General features: G+C 38.7%; 1 protein-coding gene across 6 annotated transcripts in view; it reads right to left on the minus strand.

Annotated features, from left to right (window-relative positions):
* Positions 1 to 25,138, minus strand: part of Ankib1 (ankyrin repeat and IBR domain containing 1) — a 134,635-nt gene that overhangs the window by 93,168 nt on the left and 16,329 nt on the right. For 5 of the 6 annotated variants that reach the window (XM_050129980.1, XM_050129979.1, XM_050129981.1 and 2 more), the window contains exons 2-3: positions 6,956 to 7,221; positions 4,138 to 4,438 (exon numbers count right to left, since the gene is read on the minus strand). In XM_050129980.1, coding sequence (XP_049985937.1) covers positions 4,138 to 4,438; positions 6,956 to 7,143 — 489 coding nt within the window. In that variant the 5' untranslated portion in view covers positions 7,144 to 7,221. Of the gene's footprint in view, positions 1 to 4,137; positions 4,439 to 6,955; positions 7,222 to 15,457; positions 15,591 to 25,138 lie in introns of all 6 variants that reach the window. The other variant, XM_050129977.1, reaches the window with a different exon arrangement.

Below are 25,138 nucleotides of genomic sequence, written 5' to 3' on the forward strand. Positions count from 1 at the left end.
GGGGAGGACCTTGGACTTTCCACAGGGCAGGGAACCATGACTGCTCTTTGGATTGGAGAGGGAGGGGGAGAGGAGTGGGGGGAGGGGGAGAAGAGTGGGGGGAGGGGAAGGGAAATGGGAGGCTGGGAGGAGGCGGAAATTTTTTTTTCCTATTCTCAATAAAAAAAACAGTTACCTATTTAATAAACAAATCAAGTAAAGATAATATTGCTCAGGTGGAAGTTCCATCCCAAGTCTCCTCCCCGGGAATTGCCTCAGTCAAGACTCTTATCTCCAAAAAAGCCCGCCAAATGATGACCCCTTCCCAGAGATGCTCAAGACCATTCCCAGGGGGTATTTAAATTTTATCCCAGAGAACAAACACATGGTTTTCTCCTTTTCTGGCTCCTCTCTGAGGGGCTAGAAAGCCATCTGGTGATGGGGAAGCTCAACCAATCACATCTGGTTAGGGTGTGGTCGCCTGGAGCCCAGAGAGAAAAACCAGAGATGCAGGTGCGGGGCTCTCTCTGCACGGTGCTTGCTGGGCCATTTTGGATTTTGGACATCCCACTCTTGTAGCGTGAGTTCCCCCTTTTCAACTATTAAAATATAACTGTTGTTTTTGAGCTGGTCTGGTTATTTATCATACCGAACTAACTTGCGACAATCTGGGAGTGTTGTTATCCATTAAACCTGGGATTTTTCTAATTCGGTTTGATTGGTCTGATTTGGATTATTGCGCTGGTAGAGAGGTTTATCGGGGTGTAGAAACTTTTCATCTGGAGGTCCCATGGAGGAGACTATTTCTCCCATTGGAGCCAAAGCACATGGTAGAAAACACCCTTCTCCTCACACCTGCTCTCTGCCAGGCTAAGATTGGCTTTGTCCGGGTAAGTTCCAAGTTCTAAATCATAACCTTAGAGGCCCCTGGCCTCAGGTGATTTTCGGACTGTCCTGCCAAAGACACAGCCTGCCAGGCTCCCGACCTGTTACAGGGACAAAGAAAGGGCCTGCCTTGTCCTGTGAGATTCCTTTTTCAGGAGACGTCCTGTTCAAGGTATTTCTCACACCCTCTGTTTATTTTTGACCCAAAGTCTACCACAAGGGATGTATTACACTAGGCTATGGGTCTCAGCATAGACTTGCAAAATGGGTATCTACAATTTGAGGCCTGATCCCCAAATGTCCTTGGGTGGCCTGTTACAATATCTTTTTAAATTGGGCTATCCAACACTGTACATCCTTGACACCTAAAACTTTTTGCCGGTGTGGAAACAATTAAACAACCCCCCCCCCATATGCCCACGGTTTCTGGATGCTGGTTCTCCTGCTCCCCCTCCTCAACCCCCTTCCCCACTTCTCTCACTGTTTGCTGTTGTGTGCATTTCTGGCGTGTGCTCAGGTCACTCTGGGCTTCTCCCTGCATTGGATCCATTCCCTGTCCTCCCACTCTGAGCTGCATCAGCATTCTGTCCTTATGTTTTTGTTCTCCCTTACAGCATCTGCTGATCTGGCCCTCAATGGAACCACCTGTGTGCTCACCTGGCTTTTGCAGCCTACTCCAGGATTTTTAAGCTGTTTTGTTCGTCTGTCTGTTAATATATATGTGTGTAAATAATGTGTGTAAATAAAGTATGCTTGTTTTATGTCTGTGTATATATGTGTGCTTGTTTTAAAATCTGTAAAACTTATAGGTCCAGATTACTACAACAGCTCTGAAAAAATACAAATACATGAATAACCACTATCTTTGGTTGAAGTCAAAACAGAAACCTCAGCATCATCTTTGGTAAGAGTACCCATGGACGCTGGTCCTACCAAGGAGACAGTCCACCTCCACTATCCTTTGGCTTACTAAAATATCCTTTCTAATTGTCTTGCTTCTATATGTTGTAACTAACTGGGTAAACTATATGTCTAAATTTAGATACACCTGACAGGTAATGGTGCCCTGATTCTCAAGCGTCTTTACAGATCCGACAGTATGGCATTTAACGAAAGAGCTTCCTATGACAGAGAGAGATGCCAGCTCCTGCACCACCCTGTAGCTCTTCCAAGAAGATACATAGTTTTGAAAGACCCTGCCTGGAGGCTTGCCTTTGGGTATGGCAAAGTCACCCACACAGCAAAAAGCTGCCTCATCAGCTTCCTCGATATATACTGGGAGATCAACTGTCTAATCCTGCCAAGACAGGCAGACTGAACCTTACCCCCACAGAAAAATCTGTCAGGCCTCCTGGGATTAGCAGCTAAAGGCAAGTACTGCTTCATCAAAGGCCACAGAAAGATTTGGGATTGCCTGCATAGCTGAAAAAAGCTGTCTCACTTCTGCTCACTTACTTATCCCTCTCCAATCTGTCTAATGGCATTTGATGACTTAGGGTGCTGGTAGCTCATTACTTCATTATTTAAGTTTCCTGCTAAAGGACAGACAGGTGTGCCTCTTTCACAGGCTTCATAGGACAAAATTTAAAAGGTTTCAGGTGTATCTTCAGAGGTTCAGAATTTCCAATTTTCTTTAATTGTCTTCTAAAATGTTCATGCTTTTTAACCTAAAGCCCTAGCCTTTTGCTATGACACCAAGATATAAATCTGTTCCAGCTGTCTTACAGAAACCTGCAGGTTCCTGGGAAAAGTTCTGCTGCTGCATCAAGAAATCCGGTCTAGTGGAAACTAACGGTCTCCGGAGCCTATTTTCACCCCACCCATTTTCAAGCTTATTTTATACATCATTACTCCTGCCTGGGCCAAGATCAACCTGCAGTGGGTTCTCCAGATAATACCAGCACCTATACCAGCTCACCAGCTCCTGGGACTTCACCATTGGTATCACCTCTCTAGGTTCAAATGGGCACCCACCCAGCAACTGAAATCTGGTTTTAAAGGGCACATCTGCTCTCATCTCATCCATTTACCCTTGCCTCTCCTTTACAACCAGGGCACTTCTCCATCCCATTCTTTCTGGCAGTTCAATCTCTTTTTTTCTACTAGCAACCTGCCTTCTCAGCTCCCTCAAGGAACAGATGCCTTGAGGTTTCCAGGATGGTAGTTATTGGATGTCTCACCATCCACACCTCCTGCTGAGCGTGAACCCACATACTCCCAACTCTCCCCTCCCCCACATCACTCCATGCCCGAAGGAAGTAGCCAGAATTGAGCCAATGCACCTATACCCAAAGTTTGGAAATGTTTGAGTTAGGCTATACCACAGCCCCTGGCATTCATATATCCAAAGAGTCTGGAATGTCCAAGTTGAAGTTCCATTCCAAACCCCTCCCCTGGGAGTTGCCTCAGTCTAGACTCCATCTCTGAAAAAGCCCACCAAAGGATGACCCCTCCCCAGAGATGCTCAAGACCACGCCCACAGGGTATTTAAATTGTACCCTAGAGAACAAACATGTGGTTTTCTGGTCTTCCTTCCCCAGCTCCTCTCTGGGGGGCTGGAGGGCCATCTGGGAGCATTTGTATCCAGTAATTTTTTTTTTTTCTAATTCGGTTTGATTTGGTCTGATTTGGTCAGTGGAAAGGCTTATAGGGGTGCAGAAACATTTCAAATATATTGATAGGTCGTACATGCCATTCCCCCCCCCCACATTTAAGATAATGTAAGTCTTAACTTAGACAACAATGAAGACACTAAGAGAGACTTACATAGATCTAATCTACATGGGAAGTAGAAAAAGATAAGATCTCCTGAATAAATTGGGAGCATGGGGACCTTGGAGGAGGGTTGAAAGGGGGAAGGGAGAGGCAGGGAGGGGAGCAGAGAAAAATGTAGAGCTAAATAAAAATCAATAAAAAAGATTAATATCTTAGATTTAAAAAGATATGTAAGTTTTATAAGTTATTTTAAAAATCAGCAAAAGAAGAGAAAAGAAACCCAAACCCTATTATTTTCAGTATGAGAGTACTGAAAAAGTACTTTATCTTAGGGGATGTTAACATTATTGATCTTGATTACATTATATTTCAAAAGGCTGGCAAGCTGCATGGGTTTTTGTTGTTGTTGTTTTCTAATATAATGAAATAACTTTACTGATAAAGTTCTTTTAGAATGAATAAAGAGGTAAGAACTTCTAAGACAAAGCAAACACTGACGACCACATATTATCAGCACACATTTTCTAGCATAGAAAATTGGAAAGAAACCAGGCTTACCTCTACACAGGCTTTCATCCCTGAGGCTGCAGCATAGTGAAGGGGTGTGTTCTTTTTGTTATCAACAGCATCAATAGCTGCTCTTTCGTATTCACCCTGGTCAAGCTTTGCTCCTTTCCACCTTAAGATCATCTGCAGACAGTCTGCCCTCCTGCAATCATCTTCCACAGGCCGTGCTAAGCGAGGATGAAGGGGTCCTTCAGATATCATGATTTGAGGCCCCATACACAACAGGTGCATAGATGTCTCATTGTGTACGTTCCGTTTATTGGGGTTTCCATCTCTACCAAAGAGAAAAGTCCTGAAAGGAAAAGGAATGATAAAAACAACTTTTTCCAACCTAAAAATACAAAGATAACAATTTTAAAGGTAAGCTGTACTTCAGAACTAAAAATCCAACTTCTATTGAAGTGTCTGTATGACTAATTCATTCAGTTAAGGAGACTGGGAGCCGCAAAATGGCTTAGACGGCAAAGAGCTCATCACACAAGTCTGACAGTCTGAATTTTGGGCACAGAACTCATGGCAGAACTGACTCTTCAAAGTTGTCCTTTGACCTCCACCATGGGCTGTGGCACATGTATGACTGCCCCATACACAAGAAAAATGAACGTTAGTGTCTATAAAGTATATGAGAATAAAAATAGAAAAGGAAAAGGAAGAGAAAAAAGAAAGCAGAAAGAAGGAGGGGGATAGAGGATGTTCTAATCCAAAAGAGTACTTTAAAAAAATTAACAGAAATAAAAAAATGAAAATAAAGGAAAAGCCCTGACATGCCATATGACTCAAGGAACCTCCAAAGAGGCCACTGAGTTTATTCTTTTGTTGGTCACCTACTGCTGGGCATGCAGCAGTAGATAGTTTGTTTCCCTGCTGAGACTTACTTGAAGGAAACTAAAGACTGCTTCTGGATTAGGGATGGGGCATGGTGTCCACTCCTACTTTAGCTTCTAGACACCACAGAAGAGTTTTTCAAAAGACTCAATCTGTCTTAACACATGTTTTGATTGAGCATAGTTTATGAACAAAAAAATAGTTTAGAAAATGGGAAGGCAATTTTAAATTGCCTTTTTAAATAGCTGAATACTCATATTTGATACTATACCAAAAGTTTAACAAGTGATAGATTATTAAAGGTTAGTTAAAAATTGTATGAATGAACTTTTTGCAGTGTTAATTAAAAGTCTAATGGTCTAAGTTACATTTAAAAAATTTTAATAAATGCAGAACTTTAAACAATCAAACAAATGTGAAATATATTGATTCACTGAGTTAGGGACACTCTAATTTTATTATATAATAAATTACATTCGTTTTTATCTCTACCAATTTTATTAGAAGGTAAGAACTCAGAAGTTGTCAAGTTGAACATAAAGAATGAGTCTTTCAAAATTTTAGCATTCACTTGAAAGATCAAAGAAAAGAGAAAAAAAGAACAAGAAAGTAACACATCAGTCCAAATGGATCTGTCAATCAACTGGTCAAGAAAATCCTCTCAGGAAAAACTGTCTGCTATAGAGAATTAAGAAATAATACAAAAGTTGCCTAAATTATAGAATGATTAGCAGTTGCTTTACTTGAAAGATTTAATTAGTTTTTGAGAAAATGCCAGCCTAGGGCCTCAGTTGTCATTCACCATTTGAGAATAGTACTGTATTGCAGTGGGCAACAATAAATGAAAAAACTCATAACTGTCCAAAATGCTGAAAATAAGTGACAATAGAATGTTCAGCCTCAATCAGGATACGGATCACCCCCTGTAAGACTCAGGGAGCATTGCAGAAGAGGAGTGGAAAGAATGCAAGAGCCAGGAGACAAAGAGATATGCAGCAAAAAGATATTTTCTGGACATGACATAGCAAATATAGTACTCTTTTCCTTAACTCACTAAAGCTGTGTTGATCTGCACATGACTTGCACAAGATTGAGTTACTCAGTATTTTATCATGAGTAGGAGAAGAGCCCATGAGGCCCCTTCCCTCCCAGAGGGTTTGTTGACAGATAATGGTCCAAAGGGATTATTGCAAAGCAATGTGAACAATGACCAAAGAGGTCATTCTATAATTTAGGCAACTTTTGTATTATTTCTTAATTCTCTGTAACAGACAGTTTTTCCCTGAGAGGATTTTCTTGACCAGTTGATTGACAGATCCATTTGGACTGATCCTTAGGTGAGGGGACACTAATGTGTCACTTTTTTGTTCTTTTTAAACAGAAAGCCTCCAGCTAACTAATAATGCTATGTATAGACAGTTATCTATTAATGACCTTCTGGGAAGACCAAGATGTCATACCTATAACCCAGAGCAAATCTATGACTCAGATCTCAATTCCAGTAATCAGAATTCTTAGTTTTATAAGTCTCTGATAATGAGGAAGAGCTATAACTAGTGACTGCTAATAGTTACTTTTCCCCCCAGTTCTAATGCAAAATGTCTTTAAATTAGTCTTAATCTCTTTAATCACTTTCAGTGTATTGGGAGAATACACTGATCTCCAACGGTCCGTTTGACTACTGTTCACTCTGACCCTTGAAAGTATTCTTTTGTAATCTAATGTATTTTCAACATTACACTCTGGATATCAATACATCCAAAGCAACAAAGCACTATTAGCACTTTTGGTCTGATTTAGAGATAATACAAAAGATCATACTAAATCACAATCCTATCAAATTATTTGGGTACCCTCAGTTTTAGAAAACTTAACCTAGAATAATAGTATCATGTAACACAAACATGTCAGTATACATTTTCAAATATCACAAACATTTTCCTTTCCACTGATTACTTAACAACGGGTTGAAGTTAATACTTACCCTAATATTCTATTCATTCCATGTCTAGCAGCATAGTGTAATGGAGTGTTGTGTTGATAGGGCTCTCCATAGGATGTATTTGGATCAAGGGATTCTTTTAGTTGAGGATTATTTTCATATATTTGGCAAGCGAGGTTTTCATCACCATTGATGAGAGCTTTACGGAATTTGGTGGTTGTATTTCCCATGTTTTGTGTTATTTTCTGATAGGCAGTGGCACTTTTTTCCTTCAGCCACTTCTTGAATACTTCTACATGTTCCACATTCTAATGAAGGAGAAGTAATCAAATTAGAGTGTAACAGTAATTACAAAGCAGTATCCAACGTTGCCAATTACAAATATTAATAACATCTGTGAAGCAGATGAAGAAAATAAACAATATTACATGCTGTCAAATTTGCCATACTTTTAACACTGGTCAAATTAACCTCTTATTAAATTTTAACATTTTCCCATATAAAGACTGTAAGGTTACACAGCTGTATTTTATCTAGAAAAGTTTCTTTTATATATATAAACTTTTCACATGAGCAGGAATCAATTTCACTGACTTTTATGGCTGAATACATTTGTAATTCATGAGGACTAATTTTGGTTGTCAACCCAAGGACATCAAGAATCAAATAAAAGCTAAGCAGCTGGGCATACCTGGGGACAATTTGAGGTGAGCAGACACACCCTAACACTGGGCTGCACCTTCTGGCAGGACCCCACATAAAAGCACATGGAAGAAGGGAGCTTTTGCTTTTTGCCTTCTCATCTTCACTCCTGCTGGAAAGTCACCTTTCTGTTGCTGAGGTATTCAGCATTAGAACTGACTTTTTCAGAATCCTAATGCAGATGGAAGACAAGCAGCTCTCCAAGAAAACTCAGGCTCACTGACTGAACAGCTAAAAGCTTCTTGACCTTCTGGTCCAAAGATAAACTACTGTTGGGCTACAAGGATTAGTCTGTAAGTCATTCTAACACCCCCCCACACACACAACATGTACATGCAAACACGTGCAGGTACACAGTATTCTGTCAGTTCTGTTCCTTTAGAAAACCCCAACTAAAACACAAACCAGTGAATTACATGTAGTTATTACTAAGTCAATTTGTGGATTATTAAAAAAAAGAACAAAAAGTTTTCTTCAATTAAGAAATACAGTTCAGGAAAAATGAAACTGCTAAGTACTTAGTAGAAAAGGACTTAAAATATAAATACATATGTAACTATACAACTTATTGATACTCAGATAAAAACAGCAAAAATAATAACGCTGATCAAACAGAAAGTGGAGATGGTAATTATTCTACCTTCCAAAATTATTCAATTTTCTGCTATAAAAGGATTCAAATCGGGGCTGGAGAGATGGCTCAGAGGTTAAGAGCACTGGCTGCTCTTCCAGAGGTCCTGAGTTCAATTCCCAGCAACCATATGGTGGCTCACAACCATCTGTACTGAGATCTGGCGCCCTCCTCTGGTATGCGGGCATACATCAAGGCAGAATGTTGTATACATAATAAATAAATAAATCTTTTAAAAAGAAAAGGATTCAAATCAATGCTGAAAATATTAAATGTCTGTGCACACTACATATGTGAAGAACTCATAATGATCATCAAATGGGCAATCTGAGGTAGGGGAGGGAAAAGCAAGAAATGAAAAATATGTCAGATAAGTGAAATGTCACACTTGCTAACACTACTCTTTTTTTTTAATTTATTTATTTATTTATTAAAGATTTCTGTCTCTTCCCCACCGCCGCCTCCTCTTTCCCTCTCCCTCCCCCAACCAAGTCCCCCTCCCTCGTCAGGCCAAAGAGCAATCAGGGTTCTCTGCCCTGTGGGAAGTCCAAGGACCACCCACCTCCATCCAGGTCTAGTAAGGTGAGCATCCACGAAACTGCCTAGGCTCCCACGAAACCAATAGGTCCAGTAGAATCAAAAACCCGTTGCCATTGTTCTTGAGGTCTCAGTAGTCCTCCTTGTCCGCTATGTTCAGCGAGACCAGTTTTGACCCAGGCTTTTTCAGACCCAGGCCAGCTGGCCTTGGTGAGTTCCTGATAGAACATCCCCATTGTCTCAGTGTATGGGTGCACCCCTCGCGGTCCTGAGTTCCTTGCTTGTGCTCTCTCTCCTTCTGCTCCTGATTTGGACCTTGAGATTTCAGTCCGGTGCTCCAATGTGGGTCTCTGTCTCTGTCTCCTTTCATCGCCTGATGAAGTTTAATATTCAGGAGGATGCCTATATGATTTTCTTTGGGTTCTCCTTCTTATTTAGCTTCTCTAAGAACCCGAATTATAGGTTCAATGTCCTTTATTTATGGCTAGAAACCAAATATGAGTGAGAACATCCCATGTTCCTCTTTTTGGGTCTGGCTTACCTCACTCAGGATGGTGTTTTCTATTTCCATCCATTTGCCTGCAAACTTCAAGAAGTCCTTGTTTTTTACTGCTGAGTAGTACTCTAATATGTATATATTCCATACTTTCTTCATCCATTCTTCAATTGAAGGGCATCTAGGTTGTTTCCAGGTTCTGGCTATTACAAACAATGCTGCTATAAACATAGTAGAGCATATACTTTTGTTGTGTGATAAGGCCTCTCTTGGGTATATTCCCAAGAGTGGTATTGCTGGGTCCATGGGTAGGTTGATCCCAAATTTCCTGAGAAACCTCCACACTGCTTTCCAGAGTGGTTGCACAAGTTTGCATTCCCACCAGCAATGGATGAGTGTACCCCTTTCTCCACAACCTCTCCAGCAAAGGCTATCATTGGTGTTTTTGATTTTCGCCATTCTGACAGGTGTAAGATGGTATCTTAAAGTTGTCTTGATTTGCATTTCCCTGATCGCTAAGGAAGTTGAGCATGACCTTAGGTGTCTTTTGGCCATTTGAACTTCTTCTGTTGAGAGATCTCTGTTCAACTCAGTGCCCCATTTTATAATTGGGTTGATTAGCCTTTTACGGTCTAGTTTCTTGAGTTCTTTATATATTTTGGAGATCAGACCTTTGTCAGTTGTGGGGTTGGTGAAGATCTTCTCCCAGTCAGTGGGTTGCCTTTCTGTCTTAGCGACAGTGTCCTTTGCTTTACAGAAGCTTCTCAGTCTCAGGAGGTCCCATTTATTCAATGAGGCCCTTACTGTCTGTGCTGCTGGGGTTATACGTAGGAAGTGGTCTCCTGTGCCCACGTGTTCTAGAGTACTTCCCACTTTCTCTTCAATCAGGTTCAGTGTGTTTGGACTGATATTGAGGTCTTTCACCCACTTGGACTTGAGTTTTGTGCATGGTGATAGATATGGGTCTATTTTCATTCTTCTACAGATTGACATCCAGTTTTGCCAGCACAATTTGTTGAAGATGCTCTCTTTTTTCCATTGTATACTTTTAGCTCCTTTATCGAAAATCAGGTGTTCATATGTTTGTGGGTTAAAGTCAGGGTCTTCTATTCGATTCCATTGGTCGACTTCTCTGTTTTTATGCCAATACCAAGCTGTTTTCAATACTGTAGCTCTGTAATAGAGTTTGAAGTCAGGGATGGTAATGCCTCCAGACGTTCCTTTATTGTATAAGATTGTTTTGGCTATCCTGGGTTTTTTGTTTTTCCATATAAAGTTGATTATTGTCTTCTCCAGATCTGTGAAGAATTTTGATGGGATTTTGATGGGGATTGCATTGAATCTATAGATTGCTTTTGGTAGAATTGCCATTTTTACTATGTTGATCCTCCCAATCCAAGAGCAAGGGAGATCCTTCCATTTTCTGGTGTCCTCTTCTATTTCTTTCTTCAAAGACTTGAAGTTCTTGTCAAATAGATCTTTCACTTCCTTGGTCAGGGTTACCCCAAGATATTTTATGCTCTTTGTGGCTATCGTGAAAGGTGATGCTTCTGTGATTTCCCTCTCTGTTTCCTTATCCTTAGTGTATAGGAAGGCAACTGATTTTTTGGAGTTGATCTTGTATCCAGCCACGCTACTAAAGGTGTTTATCAGCTGTAGGAGTTCTTTGGTAGAATTTTTGGGGTCGCTTATGTATACTATCATGTCATCTGCAAATAACGAAAGCTTAACTTCTTCCTTTCCAATACGAATCCCCTTGATCCCCTTATGTTGTCTTATTGCTATTGCTAGAACTTCAAGCACTATATTGAAGAGGTATGGAGAGAGTGGACATCCTTGTCTTGTTCCTGATTTTAGTGGGATGGCTTTGAGTTTTTCTCCATTTAATTTAATGTTAGCTGTCGGTTTGCTGTAGATAGCTTTTATTATATTTAGGTATGACCCTTGTATCCCTATTCTCTCCAAGACCTTTATCATAAAGGGGTGTTGAATTTTGTCGAATGCTTTTTCCGCATCTAATGAAATGATCATATGGTTTTTTTCTTTCAGTCTATTTATATGGTGGATTACATTGATAGATTTGCGTATGTTGAACCAGCCCTGCATCTCTGGGATGAAGCCTACTTGATCATAATGGATAATTTTTCTGATGTGTTCTTGAATTCGGTTTGCCAGTATTTTATTGAGAATTTTTGCGTCGATATTCATGAGTGAGATAGGCCTGTAATTCTCTTTCTTGGTTGGGTCTTTGTGTGGTTTTGGTATCAGGGTAACTGTAGCTTCATAAAAGGAATTTGGCAATGACTTTTCTGTTTCTATATTGTGAAATACGTTAAGGAGTATAGGTATTAGCTCTTCTTGGAAGTTCTGGTAGAATTCTGCGTTGAACCCATCTGGTCCTGGGCTTTTTTTGGAAGGGAGATTTTTGATAACAGTTTCTAGTTCTTCGCGACTAACAGGTCTATTTAGATCATTCACCTGGTCTTGGTTTAGCTTTGGTATATGGTACTTATCTAAAAAAATGTCCATTTCTTTTGCATTTTCCAGTTTTGTGGCATACAGGCTTTTATAGTAAGATCTAATGATTCTCTGGATTTCCTCTGTGTCTGTGGTTATGTCCCCCCTTTCATTTCTGATTTTATTTATTTGCGTGTTCTCTCTCTGTTGTTTAGTTAGTTTGGATAGGGGTTTGTCGATCTTGTTGATTTTCTCCAAGAACCAACTTTTTGTTTCATTGATTCTTTGGACTGTTTTCTGTGTTTCTATTTTGTTGATTTCTGCCCTCAGTTTGATTATTTCCAGTCTTCTACTCCTTCTGGGCACCTCTGCTTCTTTTTTTTCTAAAGCTTTCAGGTGTGCCATTAAGTCCCCAATGTATGCTTTCTCTGTTTTCTTTAAGTGGGCACTTAGTGCTATGAACTTTCCTCTTAGCACTGCTTTCATCGTGTCCCATAGGTTTGAGTATGTTGTCTCTTTATTTTCATTAAATTCAAGGAAGACTTTAATTTCTTTCTTAATTTCTTCCTTGACCCAGGTGTGGTTCAGTAGTTGACTGTTCAGTTTCCATGAGTTTGTCGGCTTTCTGGGGGTAGCATAGTTGTTGCCATCTAACTTTAATCCGTGGTGATCTGATAAGACACAGGTGGACACTGATATTCTTTTGTATCTGTGGAGGTTTCCTTTGTTTCCGAGTATATGGTCAATTTTTGAGAAGGTTCCATGAGCTGCAGAGAAGAAGGTATATTCTTTCCTATTTGGGTGGAGTGTTCTGTAGATGTCTGTTAAGTCCATTTGCTTCATTACCTCCAATAATTCTCTTAATTCTCTATTAGGTTTCTGTCTGATTGACCTGTCCATTGGAGAGAGAGGTGTGTTGAAGTCTCCTACTATTAGTGTGTGTGGTTTTATGTCTGCCTTGAGTTTTAGAAATATTTCTTTTACATAAGTGGGTGCTTTTATATTAGGGGCATAGATATTCAGGATTGAGATGTCATCCTGATGAATTGTTCCTGTTATGAGTATAAAGTGTCCATCTCGATCTCTTCTGATTGATTTTAGTTTGAAGTCAGTTTTGTTGGAAATTAGTATGGCCACACCTGCTTTTTTGTTAGGACCATTTGCTTGAAAGACCTTTTCCCAACCTTTTACTCTGAGTAGATGCCTGTCTTTGTGGTTGAGATGTGTTTCTAGCAAACAGCAGAATATTGGATCCTGTTTTCGTATCCAATCTCTTAGCCTGTGCCTTTTTATAGGTGAATTGAGACCATTAATATTAAGTGATATTAATGACCAGTTGTTGTTTACTCCGGTTATTCTTATTGTTTTTTGGTAGTAGAGTTTGCTAACACTACTCTTAAGCAAGGTATTTACCCCTGAAAATATCAACTTCCCATCTGTACATTAAGGAAAACGATTATTTTACAGACATGTGTATAAAATCATAGGAGAAAGTACAATGATATTTGAATATTAATAAATAAAGTTTGCATGAAGATCAGAAAGCAAAACAGCTACACTAGTCAGTCATACAAGCCAGGCAGTGGTGGCACACACCTTTAATTCCAGCAGTCACACTAGCTGGCTATAGAGACAGGGTAGTGGTAGTGCACATCTTTACTCCCAGCACTAGAGAGGAATGTAAGGTGGAATGAGTGAAGAAATGGCTCTCTTCCAATCTGAAGATTTCGTAGAGGTAAGAACTCTTTAGTGGCTTGGCTGCTTTGCTTTTCTGATCTTCAGGATGAACCCCAATATCTGTCTCAGGGTTTTTATTATTCATGCTATAAGGAAGTTTATGTAAAGTATCTATAATAGACCTTGTTTAAGGGGTTCAATGCTAAAAGGTTCTATTCTACTAAGCACCCTTTCTGTATCTATTCTTAAATTACTGTTGCTGTGATGTGACTGCCCCCATGTTACTGTCCCCCAAAGACGATTAGCCTGTTAAACTTTTAGGAATGAATTATGGCATAGAGGAATATCCCTCTAAAGAGGAAACTGGGACCCTAGTCCCTTCTTCACTCTCTTTTTGCCTCCCTGTCACCTTGAGTTAAACAGAACTCCTCTACTACTATATGGCACGACAAACTGTGCTGCCATAGTCCTGATTCTTTGGGGCCTGAAACTTCTGAAACTGAGCAAAAGTAAGTCCTTCCTCCCTTTTCTCAGGTATTTCATCACAATAGCAGAACTATAATGATCAACACTACCATTAAAGCAGACAGTACAAACAAAAGCAGATATGAAAACACGAGTCTTGTGGAGGAGCTGGTAAGTATGTATCACAGTAGATTCTTAGCACTGAATAACAGGTGATAAAACTGAAAACAGTCTGGCACAGATAAGATAAGGAAGCTATATTTTAATATAAATGGACTGATAATTAAAAGCTTTTGTATGGGGCAGAGGTATAATTATTCTATTCCTTACGGAATGTGTGAGAACATAGAAGACAGAAATGTAAATGCAGAGGATGTAGACATTACCCGTTTTATTCAAGGAAAGGTTGGCTACACAAGCATAGTTTTAAAAATCACTTGAAAAATAATATTCATGCTGTGCAGTGAATTATTTTACAAGGAAGTAACAATTTCAAAAAGAACAACTGGAATGATGGAAAATCCTTTAAGTTTCTTATAAAATAGTGATTCTCAAACATGGTTATACATCCTAGTAGTCTAGAGAACTTCAAAGAATCTTATTGGATGGATTAAATTTTTAGAAAGGATATACAGGGGTTGTAGCTAGTACCTAAGCATTGGTGTTTAAAGCCATTCAAGTGATTTCAATATGCAGACTTCACTGTTTTAAAAGCTGCTTCCAACTAACTAACCAACCCTCAGGGTGAGACATTGCCAAGCCAGAAAGCAGGAATTATGTTTACTACAGAAGTACATCTTCAATAAGGCCACAAATTAGTTGTTTACTGACATTTCTGTTACTGGCTTTAAAATTTTTAAATACACAAAAATATTCATATTAATTTAAAAAATATGAATATTGACTTCCCTCAAGCAAAAACAAAACCCAGAGTTTCAGAATGTAGCTGGAAGTATGCTTGTCAATCTTGCATTAAGTCACAGGTTTATTTCCAGACTCACATATACCAGGTGTGGTGACATGAACCTGTAATACCAGCCTTTGGGAGGCAGAGAAGGACGCTCTGGAGTTCAAGGCCATAATAGGCTACAAAGTGAGGTAGAGACCTGCTCGTGGAACATGAAACCCTTACTTTAAAAGAATCACAAAAAAAAAAAAAAAAAAAAAAAAACCCCGGTCTGTTTACCTGAAGACTATCACTGTCAAATAACTACTTTATGCATGTCTATATGTATTTGTATGCATCCAAATATTAGTACATTAATTTGATCACACTACATACTACATACAAAAAAACTGTTGACATTTTAGTCTGACATCTTTAAAGATATCTTTATGGTCTCATTTCAAATTGAAGAAGCAAATCCTATTTCCCACATTTAATATTTTTCGCAGTATATTATAAATTCTTCTGGCATTTTTCAGGAACAGTCTAGATTTTATTTTACTCTTTGTTTTAACAGAGTGCAGAGTAGTTTATTAATTCTCAGTAAAAAAAAAATTTGGTTTGTTGTGTATGGATCTAAGCATTTAGCAACTTAATGTGTTTCTGCTATTGTATGCTGAGAAAGCAACTCACCAAGAAACCAAAGCTGGCCTTGAATTAGTGGTTGTCCTGACTTGGCTCCATCTCCAGAGTGCTGAAATACAGTGTGTGTCACTATGCCTGGCTTACTCGTAAGAACTCCAATCGGTTGACTGTACAGGTTTATCTATACAAATACAAAAGATAACATGTAGACTGTGAAGTGCCTCTCTTAAGAATATGAAAACTTTCATTTGTTCTGGTATTCACTACCCTGATACAATGCTACTTAATTATAAAATTGCTGTGGAAGCACATTCTGCTCCTTCAGCCAGTAGCACTTACAATGCGCTGCTGTGGGAGCTCCTTCCACCTTTAAGACACCAGCCCACTAGGGTGAGGTCTCTTATCCTATAAATGCAACTGTAAAGCTGGCGCTTGCTCTCTTGCTACCGGCTCTCACTTCTGACTGCTAGACTCTGTTCCTCTTCCCCATTTGTGCAAAGGACTGTAATCTAGTACAGTGATCTGTAAGTCTCCCCTAAATAAATAACTCTTTATTATATGCAATTCTGAATGAGTGTGGGATTATTTTGTGACTTCTGCCTTCATGGGGCGCCCAACCATTTGGTTTTAGAATCTCCAACGCTGAGTACCCGTGCATCCTCCGCCAGGATTGGAGCACGCACAGCTCAGTGCAAGTCCTCCCTCAGCCCGCCTCAGCAGCTGCTTGTGCACGAAGCCAGCAGTTCATATATATATGGGTGGGTGGGTGGGTAGGTAGGTAGGTAGGTAGATAGATAGATAGATAGATAGATAGACAGACAGACAGACAGACAGACAGACAGATAGATATTCTCACGCAGAGGCTTTTCTTGCTACGGACTGACCGTGGTTATTTATATTTTCTCATTACATGCCTTGGAGCAGCTTTAAGACCCCGTGCATCCCACCGCCTGCCTCTTGCCAGCTCACACCGCAGAAACTCAGGTGAGACACGGGCTTCCCAAGTCTGAGACAGCTGTTCCACAGCTTCTAACAATTTGTCTGCATTTGCTAGTCTAGTGCTTGTGTGGCCGCCAACCAATCAGGGACATCTGGGGAGCACATAGTCTGTAATTTATATTAAATAACTTTTTAATTTGAGTACATCTTTCAGCTTTTAACTATAAAAATATATTTAAGCCAGTCATGCAGCTCTGAGTGTGCCGTGACACCTACAGGCAGGTAATGGTTATTGCACCTGTTTCAGCTAATTAAACCACAGGTAAGATTTAATATAATTTAAAAGGGCAAGATCATGGACAATTTAACCTTTCAAGGGTTCAATAGCCTTTTTACTTACATCACGTATGAGGTTTTGTAAGACTTATATGATTTCCCACCTACATCACTATTTTTAATTCTGGGGATTAGTTTTGTCTTCAATATTATCTCCTTAAAAATATGGCTTGATAATAGGGCCAAGGATGAGGCACTTTTAGAAATGGTACAGTCTTTACAGACTGATACAAATCTTCTGAAAGGAGAGGTCAGGATTCTGAAGGATACGAACAATTTAACTAACAAAACTCAGTCAAATGAGGTACTTTTAGAAATGGTATAGACTGATGGTAATTTACTAAAAGGAAAATTCAGTACTCTGGAGAAGGATACAGCCATAAAAAAAAAAAAAAACCAGTCAATGACAGAGGGTGCTGAAAAATTGTTTGAGAGAATTCATACTGTTGAATGTATTAATCAGACTGTCAAAGGGGTATGACAGATTAACTGATAGACTGTCTCTCTAGGAAATGATATGTATGCTATAAAGATTATGTCCAATGATGACACATTATCTCTACTGGACAGACTTTATACCTTGAAATCCTCAATAAGGGCATTAGAACAGAATACTGTATAGGAGATCCAGATATTACAAAAGACAGCGGTAAATAGATTTGAAAAGATGGAGAACTTATCGAATTTGAACCAGGGACAAAAGGTACAAAGACAAAATTTAGCCTCATCAGTATGGAAAAACCTCCAGGATAGCTCCCCGAGAGTTCTGCCTGCCTTTGTGGTGATAACATCAGAAAGAGTATCTAGCCACAAATACCCAAAGGTTGTCAAAGAATATTCATGGGAGTCCATTAGTATAACTAATCTAAAGGAAATTAAACAAGCAATTGTAGCTTAAGGGCCACATTTGTCCTTTGTTAGGGAATTGGTCAAAATGTGGGCTTCCAGTATAAAGCAACGCCACAAGACTGGAATCAGTCAATCTCAGCAGTCCTAGAAAGTGGACTGCAGTTGCTTTGGAGGGGCTATTAATGAAGAAGCTAAAATTGTAGAGCTACAGGAAAAAGCAAAAGGACTTGAGATTTCCTTAGATCCAATTCTATGTGAGGGACTTTATTCTGATCCTCAGGATCAAGCTCTTTATGATGACCACACCTTGTCCCTATGTAGAACAGCAGCTTTAAAGGCTTAGGACAGGATTCAGGAACAAGAAAGAGAGTTGAATCATATCTTAGGGTTACATAATGTCAGAGAGAAACTTTTACTGACCTTTTTTTTTATTTTTTTTTACAAAGACTAAGTAGGGCTGTACAAATAGGGGTAACTTATCCGAAGACAGACATATAATAATTGAATCTTTCCTTATGAGAATGCCAACTTAAAATGCAAAAGGATCCTTGGGCCTTTAAAGATCAGCTCAGCACCCATGAATGAATGGGTCTTGCATACAATGTATGTCGAGACACTCGACTATGGTATTGAAGCTTGGGTAGGAGAAGCAATTTTCAATGGTAAGAGAAGCCATCAAAATACCAAATGTTGTAATTGTGGTAGAATGGGACATCTGAGAAGGGATTGTAGACAATGGATGTTTAGGAATAATGGCTCCTCAGGGAATGACAGAAATAGGAAGACTCAGCCTTCAGGTATACGTAGGAAGTGTAGCAAAGGCCAACATTGGACCAATGAATGTAGGTCAACAAAAGATGAACAAGGAAACCTGATACCATCGGGAAACGCCGTGGGGGGGGGCCTCTTGCAGGCCCACATGACAAATGTGATCCAGTCATTCCCAGTTACTGTGGAGAACATGTCTCACCAGGAAAATTAAAAAATCCAATGTCTACTGTAAAAATCAATACTGATCTGAATGAGGGAATAATGGAGGATGGATCAAAACTGTCTTAGGACACAGGAGACGTATATTCTGGCAGACGTCTATAGATGATCAAACACCAAATGTATAAATGGCATTTTTATTGAAGGATTAATAGACATGGGTACGGACATAAGTATCATTACTCCAGAATCTTGGCATCTGAATTAGCCTCTTCAAGATGTAGATGTTTAGATCCTAAGAATTGGAACCCTATCTCAGGTAAAACAAAGCAAGAGATGGGTTGAATGCCTAGGGCCAGAAGGACAGCAAGGAAGACTGAGGCCATATTTAGCTAATATTGCAGTGACCAATTGTAGCAATGGAATACCCAGATTAACATTCCTGTAGCCCCTAAAAACTTATGATTCTGGGGAAAATATTAGAAGATATTATATGTATGCAATGGTCACCAGCCATTCAGGCTATACAAGAACACAAAGCAATTGATAAACTTTCAGAGATACTAACATCCCTGCCTTCAAAATGGTTCACTGAGAAACCAATATGGTTTAAACAGTGGCCTCTAGCTGAAGAAAAGCTGCAGGCTTTAGAACAGCTGGTACAAGAGTGACTAGATGTTCAACATACTGAAGAATCTACCAGCCCTTGGAGTTTTCCTGTATTTGTTGTTAAAAAGAAATCTGGAAAATGGAGAATGGTGACAGATCTTAGAGTTGTCAACTAAGATATTCAACCTATGGGACCTCTACAATCTGGAATTTCTCTGCCTTCTGTTACCAAAGGGATGACCTCTCATAGTTATTGATTTAAAGGATTGTTTCTTAACTATACCTTTATAAGGAAAGGATAGAAAAAAGTTTGCCTTCAACGGTGCCTACTTACAACAATTCCCAGCCTAGTAGGAGATAACAATGGAGTGTCCTCCCAACGGGAATGCTCATAGTCCCACCTTGTGCCAATACTTTGTCAGCCAGCCATTGGAAATAACACGTAAGCAATTTCCTAAGTCTGTAATTTACCATAACATGAATGACATTTTGGAAGAGATTATGTTAATTACCTAGGATACAGAATTAGTTTGGAAGAATTAGAACAAAAAAGGCACAAATTAGGAAAGACCGGTTGGGAACTCAAAGATTATTTGAAGACAACTCCAGTCTACGACTGGCTGTTGGGATAACACCGATCTAATAATTCATTTAAACAAAACCTTAGATGGTGATAAAGACTTGAATAGTCCCAGAGAATTAACAGCTGAAGCAGAAAAGGAATTGATGATTGCTGAGAACAAATTACAGGAGGCACATGTGGGTAGGGTGAATCCCAATCTTAATTGTATTCTAGTCAAAATTTCTTCTACAAGAATTTTAATGCAGAGGGACCATATTATCTTAGAATGGATCTTTTTACCACGTAAGCCAAGTAAAAAATTAAAAACTTATGTGGAAAAGGTCTCTGAATTAATTATAAAATGTAAATTAAGACTTTGTTAATTAGCAGGTAGCAGGTATAGACCCAGCAGAGATTATAGTGCCTTTTACTGCTGATGATGGGAAGACAATGAACCCTGGCAAAGGGCTTGTGCTAATTTTTGGGGAGAAATTAATAGCAATTATCCCCCAAAGCAAGACTTAACTTTATAAAGAGAACTTCTTAGATTCTTACCTGAATTGTATGTGTTGCACCAATAACTGGAGCCTGTACATTTTATACTGATGCAAATAAATCAGGAAAGGCAGGTTACAAATCAGAAGAATTAAGTAAGGTGGAACAAAGCCCTTAAAAGTCTGTCCAGAAGTCAGAATTATACACTATTCTTATGGTACTAAGGGATTTTAAAGAACCTCTCAATATAGTTACAACATGCAGAAAGAGTTGTTTTGCATATTGAAACTGCTGAATTTACACCAGATGATATGAGTCTTGAGTGTACTCATAGGAATATGGGTGAGGAATTCTTTCCAGGAGGATAGGTGACCAATAGCATTTCCATTACTGAAGTCCTGCTCATCGAGGATGACCATGTCCCAGAAGCTGCACTGATGGAGGCAATTGTAACTTCATTATTCATTCAGGTGCAAGACATAATCAGGAATAGGCTTTGTCCTATATATATAGCACACATCTGATGCCATATGGGTCTGCCAGATCCTTTAGCACAAGGTAATGCAGAAATTGATCAATTATTGATTGGAAGTATGTTGCAGGCCTCTGAATTTCATAAAACTTCATGTCAATAGCAAAGGTTTAAAGAAAGAGTTTTCTATTGTATAGCAACAAGCTAAGGAGATTATAAAGAGATGTCCTACTTGCTCTCTCTATAATCAAATACCATTGCCTGCAGGAAGTAACCCAAAGGGTTTTCAAAGGAATAAGACCTGGCAGATGCATGTGTTCCACTTTGAAGAATTTGGTAAATTAAAGTATGTGCACCACACCATAGACATGTACTCAGGTTTTCAATGGGCAACTTCCTTGAGCTCAGAAAAGGCTGATTCAGTAATCACACATTTATTAGAAGTTTTGGCTATCATGGGCATTTCTGCACAAATAAAGACAGACAATGGTCCAGCATATGTATCTAAGAAAATAAAACGGTTTTTTGCTTATTATAATATAAAGCACATTACAGGTATACTAAATAATCCTACAGGTAATGCAGTTTTAGAAAGATCAAATTGTACTACAAAGGAAATGCTGAACAAACAGAAAGGGATGGAAAATACCCTATAAAAAGATTGCATAATGCTTTATTAACATTGAATTTTCTTAACACTATTGAGAAAGGAACAACAACAGCAGAGAGGCATTGGATAATGGAAAAAAACTTCTGAATTGAATCAGTCAGTATATTTCAAGGATGTGTTGACCTCACAATGGAAAACAGAAGATGTGCTACGCTGGGGAAGGGATTTCACTCTTGTTTCCACAGAAGAAAAATGATGGATACCATCAAAATTAGTAAAGATTTGCTTTGTAAAGGAGAAACCTCTTGAAAAAGAGAAATGACAGCTCATCCAAAACGGTGTCCACCAAACAAGTGGTAAGAAAAGCATACAGGGTTGGGGCAGGGTTCTGCTCTTATCTTTTCAGGAAAATACACATCTTCAAAAATTCAAGAGACCCTGAATGTTTGAATGCTGATAGAAGGAAAAATAATTATTCACTAAGGATCTAGAAAAAGGAATATGGATTATAAGGTCAGGTAATGGATATACAAAATTTAAACATATATATTCATATATATTTAGACACACACAGACATATATATTCAATTGGTTTTGAAGTTGGACAATGGCTCCATACTTCTCTAAATCCAAGCTTTTTGTTAAAAGGTACATTCAGAGTTTCTGTGTCATATTGATATGTGTCATCTGGTACGGGACAGAAGGAAAAATTTTACTTTCTCTATGTCTATTTTGTCTATATCGTATTTGTTATTGAATGTATGTTTCTATGAATAATGTTTAGGTTTTCCATGATGAACAATAGACTTTCCTGGAAGAAGATGGGGCCCCACAGCAAAAATTCCACCTGGTTGAGATGGCATCATGATGCTGATAGCAGTGCTGTAAGACTGTTCTTTTGGGTACTACCTGCTGAAATGGTGCACCTTCTCATGACATTCTAGCTAGAACTCCAAATAAGAACTTTTTGGGGGGAAAAAACCCTATGGACTGCTTGGAAATCGTTTGCAACTATACTAGACAGTAATATTGAAACTTAACCATCACTTTACTTTTGGAAGATCCCATTAAGAGAACATGCCCCCATGACAGCGGGAAGCAATTCTAGAGGTTGACGCCCCTATCCCAAAAAAAGTTTGTTCTCAGGGTTGGGAACACCATTTAGGGGTTGTTGATTATTACTTGTATTAGACATAGGATTGGAGTGAAAACAATGTTCATTTATTTTTTTAAAAAAAGGGGGATAATAATAGTGGGTAATAGAGTGAATTACTTGTGAACTATTATTTATGGATAATTTACATTGGCATAGTGTTTTGTATACTGATAAAAGTTCAAATTATATTTGTTATTTCTGTTTATAATATTTGTACACCTATGCAAAGTTATTCTCTCAGATTGTATATATGCATGCTTATACCTCTGCTTAGAACATCTTGTATATTGATACAACCTTTAGGATATAGTTTAATATTGCATTATATATTATTCCTACCACTGATCAAGATACTTATACACCATTTTGATTTTGAGGTCATTGTCCTCATTTATTTACAGATTATGTAATACTCTGACATGAAGTTTTAGTCTTTAAGTTATACAGGTATTAAATATGATAGGTCAATAGTCATTCATGTTTGTTGTACATACAATCAGATTAATTAGATTCTTTAGATACATAGAGATTGTATTCTGTTTTGATAGGTAATCTTCAACCACTTCAAAGATCTCTAGAACATGGCATTTAAATAACTTAGGGTTCTCATGACATGAGACATGACTGCTCCTGATAGCATCAACCTACTCCTGAGAGAATGTGAGCACCAAAGACACTCCACTCAGAGATTGTTTTCTTCTTGCACAATTGGTCTTTGGGCAAGGAACTGTCTATACTTCAACCACTGACAAGGTACATGGTATCCAGAAATGGATAAGCAGGACACATGAAAACAGACTTGTCAAATCTCGCCAAGACGGGGTAAGACGGTTCTGAAAATTTTCCTGCCTCTGAAAATGGTCTGTCAGTTACTCTAGGCCTTAGCCAAAGTTGGTTGCTTCAACGTTGCAAATGAGAAGTCGGGTGATTGCTCAGGTAGCTAATTGACTCTGTCATATATTGCTCACTTTGGAAGCTGTTTGATTGCACTTCTCCCTTCTCAAGCCTTCAACTGGTGGTGCAGGAGAATTGTCCGTATTCTGTCAATCATGTTATAAATAAACGCTGATTGGCCAGGCAGGAAATATAGGCGGGAAAACCAGACAGGAAGTAGAAATGATGTCATGAGAACAGGAGGATTCTGGAAAGGAGGAAGTTGATTCCTCCCTCTCCTGCCCAGACCATCGAAGCAGCAGGATGTGATCTGTCCACTGAAAAAAGGTACTGAGCCACATGGCTAACACAGATCAGAAAAATGGGTTACTCAAGATGTTAGAGTTAGCCAGTGAGAGGCTAGAGCTAATGGGCCAATCAGCTTATAATTTATGGTGACCTATGTGTGATTTTATTTGGGGCTTGCCAGCTGTGGGGTACTGGGCAGGACAAAAACCCCAACAACAAACAGGACCCTCCATGTTACAAATGGGGTTGAAAATTAGATAGTCATAGTTACCACCCTCTTATGATCTAGTCAAGCCATACAAGATTCCTTAGGATAGAATGTCTATTAAAACATTTAGTATATGTTCTTTACTTAATATGCTGGTTGTAATTCTAATCTTATACTTGATATCTGTTCTTAGTGTATATAGTTTTGTATTGGGTTTGGAACTCTCTTATTTAAACAAAAGGGGGAAGTGCTGTGGAAATGTCCCACAGAACATTCTGCTCCTTCAGTCAATAGCATTTAAGAGACAGTGCTGTGGGAGCTCCTTCCTCTTCTTCAGCCAATAGCCTTTAAGATACCAGCCCCTTTGGGCATGGTCTCTTATACAATAAATGCAGCTGTAAACTGTGTGCTCGCTCTCTTGCTTCTGGATCTTGCTTCGGGCTGCTAGATCTGTTTCTATTCCCCTTCTGTGAGGACTGTTATCTAGGACAGTGATATGTAAGTCTCCCCTAAATAAATAACCCTTTATTATTCATAATTCTAAACTTGTATGGGTTCATTTTGTGACTTCCACGTTCATAAACTTTTCCAGAACTGTATATTAGATTAACAACACATTTCTCTGATTTATATAAAAAATATTACTTTGGTAAAATGTTCTACACAAAAAGTAATTTACACCATACAAATATACTTTCTCTCTCTCTCTCTCTCTCTCTCTCTCTCTCTCTCTCTCTCTCTCTCTTTCTCCTAGCAAAGCAATGATATCTTGGGAGTACTTTAGTTATAAAATTAAAAAAATATTCATTTTAAAATAATCAATATACTCTAAATATGCATTAAGTATTACTGTTACTCATGCTGAAAGTCATAATGGTATCGAAAAGCTTTTTTGTGGCTTTGTTATTTTCAGGACTGTTTCATTTTTAAAATGTGATCAATAAACCTGAGTGCATAAATACATCACTTAAAAGTTTAGCTCATGCCATTCAGATTATCCTCAGAAGTCCTGACGAGAACTTTGCCAGTTATGTCCTTTTTCTTCTTCACAGGCATAGCTATTGCCTGAAGTAATCATTCTTTCTTTGTTTTAATCAAAACCTTTAAGTAGTATTTTCTATGTAACATGTACTACTACATAAATATATAAATTGGATTTATAGCACATTTTTTGATGATGCTATTATAAATGGTACTTACAAAAATCAAATGGGGGCTGGAGAGATGGCTCAGTGGTTAAGAGCATTGTCTGCTCTTCCAGAGGTCCTGAGTTCAATTCCCAGCAACCACATGGTGGCTCACAACCATCTGTAATGAGGTCTGGTGCCCTCTTCTGGCCTGCAGGCATACATGTAGACAGAATATTATATATATAATAAAT

The sequence above is a fragment of the Alexandromys fortis genome, unplaced genomic scaffold (genome assembly GCF_014885135.2).
Source record: "Alexandromys fortis isolate MF-2015 unplaced genomic scaffold, M_Fortis_MF-2015_v1.1 scaffold_310, whole genome shotgun sequence".
NCBI lineage: Eukaryota > Metazoa > Chordata > Mammalia > Rodentia > Cricetidae > Alexandromys > Alexandromys fortis.